General features: G+C 36.2%; 1 protein-coding gene across 1 annotated transcript in view; it reads left to right on the forward strand.

The window, feature by feature from the left end:
* LOC106869867 (uncharacterized) overlaps positions 1 to 2,714 on the forward strand; it is a 63,819-nt gene extending 61,105 nt beyond the window's left edge. Inside the window, exon 33 of the mRNA XM_089364396.1 lies at positions 2,195 to 2,714. Within this exon, the coding sequence (XP_089220522.1) occupies positions 2,195 to 2,308 (114 nt within the window). The 3' untranslated portion in view covers positions 2,309 to 2,714. The remainder of the gene's footprint in view (positions 1 to 2,194) is intronic.
* Positions 2,715 to 11,059: the final 8,345 nt, after the last annotated feature.

Here is an 11,059-nt window from a genome sequence, read left to right on the forward strand (position 1 = left end):
CAAACTCAAGGGCTGCTCCGGACGGTACACACTTTGTCTACGCCACCGTCTTCTATTCCTCAATGCCAACGGGTGGTACGTCAAAATATTATTATTTTTACATCCATCTTCTTCGTCAACTATTACTAGGAGGATCGTGGAGTTAGAGTCCTCAAACACTTCTTCCAGGAGATCCTATCAGAGTAACCGTCATTACACTTTCTGGTTGGATTTCCAAGTGTGACCAGCTTAGACTATGGATATTATCCAACCATCTCATTCTTGCACTATCCAAAGATCTGCTGGTTGGCTCGGTTTGAAGAAACCCTCTTGCGAGACTTTCTTGTGATATTCTAATCACATGTCCACAGTTCCAGAGTTGTAGCTTCTCTGTGCTTGACCAGGAGAGACTCTTTGATCTCTGAGCAACGTAACCTGTTGAGTGATACTTTTTTCAGAGTAAGCATGCTGTAGATATAAATACATTTATAAATATGAGTGTGCATAAACGCTTTCGGAAAAGATGATTAAAGAATTAACTAATCTATGGTAAACGCAAATTCTTGCAAAAATGCAGTGCCAATGCAAGGGAGATAACAATTAAGAAATCCTTAAGTCACCTGCCTTGATCTATATATATATATATATATATATATATATATATATATATATATATATATGTATATGTATTTTGAAGTTCCATATTGCTGCACATAATGTTGTATATTCTCATTCAAAGCGGAAACAAATACCAACTTCCTTGAGTGAATCGCATGAAGAATTGTGGAGATTATCTACATGAAACCATTGGTTGCCTTGTTAATCTACAAACAAAGTTTATATATGTGTGTGTGTGTGTGTGTGTGTGTGTGTGTGTGTATGCATATATATATGTATGTATGTATGCATGTATGTATAAAGCTACATACATACATGCATACATACATACTTACATACATGCATGCATACATACATACATACATACATACATACATTCATACGCATGCATATATACATAAACATGTGCATACATTCATACATATATAAAAATATATGCGAAAACGCGTTCACATATATGCATGCATTCATGTAAACATGCTTACATAAATGCAAACAGCACACACACACACACACACACACACACACACATACACAAACACATACATACTTACATACATACATACATACAGACAGACAGACAGACAGACATATGAGGTGATATCAAAAAGTTCTTGGGCTAGTTCTGTAGCGCGCCAACAGATGGCAGCACACAGTTGCATGAGCAGTGAGAGCTAGCAGTGACCTTCAAGAGGCAGACTACCGAGTGACATCACTGTGTTTACTTCGAAAATTGTAAAATTTGTGTTTTTGTGATCAAGTGTATATTATAGTATTGCGATTTTGTCGTGGACAGGAGGTTGAAACAGTGAGACAACATGAAATTTTACATTAAACTTGAGAGACATTGAATACGCTTCGGCAAGCTTACGGTGACTAGGCACTGGGTAGTACGTAATATTTCAATTGGCAAAGGCATTTCAAAAGCAGAAGAACATACCTGGAAGACGAGTGATCTGGAAGACCTGCCACGAGCGTCAACCCCGGAAATGTTGTATTGTGCATCGAGAATTTGTCCTCCTGGGCCAGACTGTCAATCGAAAGTTCTAGTGTAACGTTTGAAAGTGTTTAAAGGAGAACATTTGGCAAAACCGACTGGATCTGTGGAGCACAGATGATTGGATCTTTCATCGAGCTTTCTTCCCTCGTGAGTTTTTTGTCAAAAGTAACATGGTATCGCTTCCACCCCTGCCCTATTCGCCAGTTTTAGCACCTTCCCCAAGATCGTCCTTTTAACACCGTTGTCGAGATCAAAATCGAATCGCAGAAGGTCCTTGACTTGCTGATGGAAAACGACTTCCAGACTGGATTCCAAAAGTGTCAGGAACACTGGGACCGGTGTATTGCTGCACAAGGTAACTATTTCGAATGTGATGATGCTAAATTTTTGATAAATAAGTTATTTCTGATAAAACATAACTAGTCCAGGAACTTCTTGATACCGTCTTGTATATAAGTATTCGATTTGTATCAACATAAGACAATAAATTCTGAAAAAATGTTGCATATTTTCTATGACAACAACAATCAATGCAATCATTTCAGATATATAACTTTATATATTCTATTCTTTTCTGTTTCCTTTTTAACTCACCAGAATGAGGTAAATGTTCCATCAGGCTTTGGCGATGATTTCCTTGAGAATGTTGTCAACGAGGTGAACGCGGCGGCTTCTGTCCAGTCCACAGAAGAAAAGAGCGGCGAACTGTGATAGAGCAGAGTTTATAAACACCACACATCTTTCACCGCTCCATTCCGAAAACCTAGAAAGTGCTGGAAATCTGAGGGGTAAAGAGCTGGAAATATTGCGGAGTGGAAACTAAAAAATATAGAAATATCTAGCAAAAACTGGAAATCTAGAGAGAGCGAGAATGAAAGAAAAAAAAATGAAAATCTGGTAAAAAATATTGGTAAAGAACTTGAAAATCCAGGAAATCTAGCCAGAGAAAAGCTGAAAATCTGGAAACTTCATTCTTTTCATTTTTTTTTTTTTTTTTGTGTGTTTTGTGTTCGCTATTTTCTTCTGGCATTTTGAACGGAGCCTTTTGTTGAATTTCTTTTATTATTTTTTCATCATCTTTATTTAATTTTAAACAATAAAAGCTATATAAAATAAACTTCAGTATATATATATTTATCACGTGATGTACCTCTTTCTTTTACAGATAGTTGTATCATTTAAAAAATTTTATTTTACTTTTACTGTTCATTTTTGTTGTTCGTTGGGACATTTAATACTTTTTGTTTGTAAGGCTTACAGGAAGTTCGAACTGCATGAAATGAAAATAGAAAACAAGTTTCTGGAGAAAGAAGATCATTTAAATATTTCATCAACTTTAATAGCAGTTAGATAACGGTTCATGCACGAGATTTAACAGCGCATGAAATACAATATGAAATGCAAAAGACCGAGCTAATGAGGAAGCTATAATGTAGCCATTTGACTTACTTGAAATGTTCTCAAATGAATAACAGATTTCTTTTCTTTTTTTCTTTTTTTTTTTTTGTCTTTGGTCAGAAAGTGTTATTTTCTATTTGTTTCTGTCTAGAAATCAAAGGAAATGACTACTATTCCCTTCACACTTTACTTTTGTTTTAAAACTACATTATTTTCCATTACATTTCAGACAGGACAGTTTCAGTACTGCGTTGCTGGGGCAGAAATACAGTTATAGCAAATATTCTGCTCAATGCCACAGATTTGCTTATCAATTGCTTGACCATAACCACTTGAGCATGTCCCTTAGTAGATGACAATGAGTGCATCTCTGATCATGAGCAGGAATCGTGGGAGAGGGATTCTTTGGGGCTTGAATAAAAGTAACGCTTGAAAGAAATATTTTTTATACTCTGTAGGGGTAAGCACATTGGAAATAACAGTTGCTACCCAAAGACAAAAATCGTGTTAGTGTTATTATTGGGACACTTGGAATGATATCAAGAGAAGCAAAGAAATATATAGACCAAACCTCTGACAGCCCCAAAATAAGTTACTTGCAAAAAGATCGTACTTATATATATTACATATTCTACGTAAATTTCTCTCCATGCAAATGCAACCTTAACTATTCTGGGGGTTTTTTTCTCTCACAAACATCAGTGTTTTCGATTGCACTGCACCTCGCCTATTAGTATTTTTAGATGCAAAAACTCTTGAGATATAATAATAATAATAATAATAATAATAATAATAATAATAATAATAATAATAATAATAATGATGATGATGATGATGACGATGACGACGACGACGACGATGATGATGATGATGATGATAATAATAATAATAATAATAATAATAATAATAATAATAATAATAATAATAATAATAATAATAATAATAATAATAATAGAGGTAACTCGAATGTGGAAATAGAGGTAACTCGAATGTGGAATCTAAAAACAGACACAATTCCTATCATAGTAGGTGCCTTAGGTATAATTAAAAAAATATTCAGACAAATACATAACAAAAACACCAGGACTTACAAATATATATAACATACAGAAAATTGCACTACTGGGTACTGCACACATTCTACGCAAAACACTTTCAATACAGTAACCATAAGAGTATCACAGCAAACCACAGCACATACCCAAGGCACACAGAGCTGCACTCGGTAGTGAAGTGAAAGCACGTTATAAAAATAAAACTACTGAATAATAATAATAATAATAATAATAATAATAATAATAATAATAATAATAATAATAATAATAATAATAATAATAATAATAATAATAATAATAATAATAGCAACAACAACATCGAAAAATACCTTAGGAAGGAGAACCCAGGTTCGAAATTTCCCCAAGACACCTGATGAAGGTTGCAGGGTATATCAGCCGAAACGTTGTGTTAACAACAAACAAGATGAGAACAAATATCCGTCAAATGTAAATAAAGTAAATAATGTACATAGTTCCTCGTCTCTTAAATATAGAACTGGAGTATATATATATATATATATATATATATATATATACGAAAGGAGACCCAAGAGAAACCGGAATTTTGCAATATATCTTATTCTCTTAGTTTTGCATGTTCACACTTTTATCGCCTTAAATGCATTCTCCATTTGAAGCAATGCATCGGTCCAGGCGAATTTTCCACTATTCGAAGCAGTGCTGGAGATCATGTGAAGTGATGCTTTTTAACGCCTCCGTCGTGTTTTTCTGCGCCTCTTCCACATCTGCAAATTCTGTTGCACCTGCTTTCGTCACCAGTAATGACCTTCGAAAAAAAGAGGTCCAACTGTTCTTTCAGTTCACGTATTCAGCCGTGACTGCTTTTCATCTTTCGTGAGCAAGCGAGGCACAAATTTTGCTGCAAGCAGGAAACCGAATTTCATGAAAGCACTGTTCCTTCATTTCAGCAATCGTAAAAATCAACGAATAGGGGAGAAACACTGCAAAACAAAGACGCACCGCGTGGCAGTACGAGTTAAACCAACGACGCAAGTCGGCAGACTGATACCTGAGGGTCGCATCACGTGGTTTCTAGTGGCGGAAGCCCGAACTATAACGGGTTTGTCCTACAGAAAACGTTTCCGGTTACTTTTGGCTACCCCTCGTGTATATATATAAATACACGCATATACACACACACACACTCCCTAAAATTGGTTCTCCCTTACTCTCACGTTTACACACTGGGGCATACATTCATTCATACATAAGTACATAACATAATACACACACACATATATATACATATATATTCACACATACATAACTACATAAATACACACATGCATACATACACACGCAGACACACACGTATACACACACACATACATACATAAATACATACATACCCATAAATACCTACCATTTACACACAGTCGTGATATAAAAGAGGCAGCCACCATTTAACTTATCTCATTTAATACTGTTATCATATGAAACTATAACTAAAAACCGTGTCAATAGATTCATTATAACAAATTATTTACCATTATTTTCGGAGAGGAATTTCACGCTTCAACATATATTTTTTATCCATTCATTTATTTATTTAATTGATGTTTTATTTTGTTTTCGTTTTGTTTTTTTGTTTTTGTTTTGTTTTTTGTTGTTTTTTTTGTTGTTGTTTTTTGTTTGTTTTGTTTTTTGTTTTTTTTCCAATTATTATTGTGTCGTCTGCGGACTTTGAAAGTTGCAAAAAAACAAATACGAAAAAGAACAACAAAAATCAACAACACACACAAACAAAATTCTTTGGGGATAGTCGTGAATATTGTTCGATGTAAAGGTTATTGTTTGTCTGTCTGTATGTCACATTAAACCTTTAATTTATAGTTGACACGAACATGCTGACATTATAAACCAAACAATTTATGTTCGTATTTTGTTTGATTGTCGCATTGTTTCGATTGTTTAATTCGTTTTTCTTTTGCTTCTTTTTGTTCTGGTATTTAGTATTGTTGTTGCTATTATAGTTATTCTTGTTATTGTCGTCATCGTTGTTGTTATTGCTGTTGTTTTTATTGTTTTGTTTATCAATCCCGTGAAACGGAGTTCCACCAAAGGTACTTTTCAAAAAGGGGCTATGTAAAAAAAAAAAAACGAACAAGAAAGAAAAACAATCGATTCATAAAGACACTATAGAAGGTTTGATATGGCGATCTTTTGTTGTAGGGACATACAAGGTGTTCGGTCTAAATTTGACAGTTGGCATAAAAGGAAAACACCATCCAAAGATAAAAGATAGTTTTAAAAATCAAAAAACATCAACTAGATTATTGCTGGGAGATAACAGCTTACTCAAAGTAGCCACCCCTAGCTTCTTCTACGGCCTCAGTACGATTCCGGAACCTGGTGCATGTGTTTCTCACTGTGTCCCTGAGATTTTCAACACTTCCTTGATTTTGGTCACCAGCTTCGTCTTCGTATTACAGGCAGAATGATTTGTGCCTTTCTCAACAGTGCCTCACACATAGTACATACTGATACATGGGTTTACAATCGGAGGAATTGGATAAGAGTAAAAGAGTAAAGACCCCCTTCGGTCATGAATGACTCTGGGATTGCACCTAGAAAGTTCCCCCTCGGGGCACAATTCCGGGCAAGGTTGTTTATGGAAGACCAGCAGTCGCCCATATTATCTAAGGGAAAGCCATCGATGTTATCAAAAGGAAAGGCAAAGACCTATACAGCTTGGCACCTGCGACGTTGCAACGCATTTCTATAACTGAGTGAACTGGAGCAACGTGAAATAAAGTGTCTTGCTCAGTCCAGGAATCAAACTCACTACCTCAAGATTGTGAACCTGACATTCTAACCGCTGAACCATGCGCCTTCACAATCGGGGTAATTATGAGACTAGAAATTGTTACTGGTGAAGTCGTGGAAATTCTCCAACAACCACTTCTGACTCTTTCCAGAGATATGGCAAGGAGACGAATGCTACTGCCACACATGACCTTCCAGCAGCAACCTTCTCCAGTCAGAGATTGACCACAGACTCAAATAGTTTCATATAGCCGTCTATATAGTTTCATATAGTTTCATATAGCCGTGTTCAAACATGTACGTCGGCATGACGTCAGCCTCACTGGAGTCACACCCCAAAGACCATCACAGTTTTGGGGAACTTAGGTTTCATCACATGTTTGCAGGTAAGCTACTTGTTCTGAGTGCTGTGCAACTGATCCTGGCAGAAGTTCTTTTCATTTGAGAGGAACCAGATCATACCTGGCTCAACACGATATTTCAGATTGTTCGGGATCTCCTTTGTTTTCGTCATGCAGTTCTCCTTGGTCTTGGCTGTAAAAATTTATCTCTTTCGCTTTTTGTACGAGTGATAGCGAAGATCCCCATTTAAGGATAGTTTCATGAGGGTGACGCCGAAATCCATCTCTTTCGTCAAAACCCGGATTCCCTTGCTCGGATATTGCATCATCTTGTCCTGTAGTTAACAGCGGAATTCCGATGTGCAGACAGTCAGAACGCCTGCCATACCCCTTCCTGCAGGCCATGGCTTCATAATCACATCTCACAGCCTTTACAGTGTTCACAGAGCATTGAGCGGCAGTCGCGATGCTAGCATTTTGATATTCGACTCGAATCACCCTGATACAGGTAACTCTTTTCCTGTATTCCGATGGCTTCCAGTCCTCCACCTCAGCTAACTTTTTCTCAACTACAACTTTAATATTTATGCTCTCCATTGATGTTGTCGCCAATACATCAAGCTGTTCCTAAAAAAGGAGACATAAAATTTCGTCAAATTTACCCCGAACACCCAGGATTTATTTACAATATTTTACATATATTTACAATTCAAAATGGCTGCCCTTTGCTTTCGCCAAAGTCCTTAATTCATTATACCGGTCATTTTCAATGCTACAATTTGTTCATGTTCTGTTTGAGTTACCATATTTAAATAAGGATAAACAAAAAAGAAAGGATGTTAGGAAGCGTTATATATTTGCAACTGTTTTTGCGATAAGAGTATTTCAATTTGTGCTTGAATAATGGGTAAATTATTGTTGCCATAACGTGTAACTACATATACTGCATCCGGTATGAGTATGTGTGTATGAGGAAAAGAAGACAGGATGGACTCACACATATACACACGCAAATAGAAAAACAGGCATATACACACAAATACGCTTACGTGTGCGTGCACACACACACACACACACACATTCACATAAGCAAACATCTTAAGTGAACCATTGTTTGTATAAAGATATTGAATAAAAACGTGCTTTATCTTTTCACATAAGTGTAATGTCATCATATAAACTGTGTTGTCATTCTATGTAATGTAATGAGGATAAACAAACAAATCAAAATATTATTTAATTACTTTGCGCAAATATTTATGGCATTTATATGATACGTGGTATTTTTTTTTTTAATGTGACCTTTATTTTGTTTCTTTTCTCCCTCGCCAAAACGTACATACATATGTACATCCTACCATACATAGATGTGTATGTATGTATGTATGTATGCATTATGTATGTGTATATATATATATATATATATATATATATATATATGTGTGTGTGTGTGTGTGTGTGTGTGTGTGTGTGTGTGTGTGTGTGTGTGTGTGTGTGTGTGTGTGTGTGTGTGTGCGTGTGTAAAAGGTTGAAGAGGAACACACGGGTAGATATATATGGAAAAAAGACAAAGTAGAAAATGCTAAAATACTTTTATAAAGAACATTACAGAACCGGTTTCGATCCTTGAGATCTTTTCAACAGTAAATATGAATAATAGATTTTTGAAAAATTATTGTAAAATTAAATTTTGGTAAATTTAAAAGAAAAGTCTTTTTAAAGACATATTTGTATAGTATTCAAGTAACAGCGGCATTTTTCTTGCTTCTGCCTGTCTCTATCTCACTTGTTAACATTTGTGAGTTCGAAGAAGGAGTGCGTTCGAGGACTGGGTTCGAGGCATCATCATCATTATCATCATCATCATCATCATCATTATTATTATTATTATTGTTATTATTATGAAGGCGGTGAGCAAGCAGAATCCATAGCACGCCTGGTAAAATGCTTACCAGCATTTTGTCCGTCTTTTGGTGAATTTTCTGTTCGTTGTACAAACTTTTTTCTCTGATGATAAACTATTTAGTTTTTCTCGTTTTTTCCAATATTTCGTCATTTTTGTTCTGCAGTGCGATTTAATGTGTTCTATGTTCCCACAACGAAAACACTTTGGTTTTTTGAACGGACACTCTTTTCTCAGATACCTACCACCACATGCCATACATGGGTTTATCTCCTGATATAACTCGTGCTTTTTGTGAAACACTTTATCCGTCTTCCGATTTTTTTCGCACTGGTTTTGACTGTAAACCATCTCTGCGTTGGATTTCTTCTATGTTGTGTCTTATTTTTAATATCATATTGCACTCTTCTCAGTTTCTGGAGAGATATCCTGGTTCATTTCTAGCTTTGCGAGAATTTTCTTTCTGACTGTGTCCTTTTTAGCAGTAAGTCCCTGAGCAAAAGTCAGGCACCTGAACGAGTCTGGAGTTAGTTTATCCGGTTTAAATCTCTCGCACTCTTTGTTCACTCTATCGGCATATGTGGTAAAGGCTTTGTCATCGCTTTTCTCCATGTTCAAACATTTCCAACATGTGTTGAATAACGATGTCTTTTCATTGAACCTCTTACATAAAATGTCAATTGTGTCCGTGAAGATTATGTCAGAAACTTTTTTAGGCAATATGAATTTACAGTATTTCTCGTGTTCTGTCGTTGCCAGTTTCCTCAGAATTAGACTTGTTTTCAACATAAATGTTTGTTACTCCTCTGTCGAGTTTTTAATTTCTCCACGTGAGAATTTTTTCAACGTCGTCTGCTCGAATTGTATATTTTCTCGTGAAAAAAGATTTTCTTTTCAACGTTACCGCGTGAATTGTTTATATTCTCGTCACCACTGTTATAATGCGGATCCTCATCCACCTGTATGCTGTCGGCAATGCAATATTCTTGTCGCCACTATTATGTTGTTGTCGGTACTGTAATATTCTTGTCGCCACTATTATGTTGTTGTCGGTACTGTAATATTCTTGTCGCCACTATTATGTTCTGGTGGTATTCCGCGTCTTATTATTCTTGACTCGTCTGTCGTACTATCACTGATAGCTCCGCAAGACAATGACTTTGAAGTGTCTACCTATTATTTATTTTAACTTTTAATCTGCATGTTTGTTACAATCACTTGCCGAGACACACCCAGCGTCCTAGGACGAGTGAAGGATTAAAAGCTTAGGGAGGGGGAAGTGGCAGTGGCATTAGCGAAATATCTTCATGTAATACAACACAGATAGGGTTTTTCTAAGGATGTGGGCAGTACTTGTCAGCACAATCTTTTGGATTTCTCTGAGACATGGTTCTCCTGGGATCTTATCTAGATGTTTCTGACATTCACCCCCTTTTTTTTTATCGTGCCTAGGGTACCTACAATAACAGGAACAGTTCTAGCTTTAAGATGCCACATCTTTTGTATTTCATTTTCCAGGTCCTTATATTTACTTAACTTGTCAAATTCCTTTACAGATATATTTTTGTCAGTGGGAACAGTTATATCTACTAGTCTACAAATATTGTATTCCCTGCCCTTAATGATTATGTTTGGTCGATTAGCCTGGATCGTTCTGTCAGTATTGACTGGAAAATTCCATAGGATAGTGACATTTTACCCTTCAACGACTGGCTCAGGATGATGTTCATACCAGTTCATACCAGGATGATGTTCATACCAGCTTTTCATTCCCCACATCTTGGTCACTTCTATTTCTAGGTCTTTGTACTTAAATAACAGGATTTCATGGAAGCATGCTGTTCCTTCGTTTCAGCCATCGCAGAAATCGATGATCAGGGAAGAAGCACTGCAAAACAAAGACGCACCACGTGACAATACCAGTTAAACCGACGACGCCGGTCGGCAAACTGATGCCAGAGAGTCGCACCAAATGGTT

This window comes from Octopus bimaculoides, chromosome 16 (genome assembly GCF_046866305.1).
Source record: "Octopus bimaculoides isolate indiv1 chromosome 16, ASM4686630v1, whole genome shotgun sequence".
In the NCBI taxonomy this organism is placed as follows: Eukaryota; Metazoa; Mollusca; class Cephalopoda; order Octopoda; family Octopodidae; genus Octopus; species Octopus bimaculoides.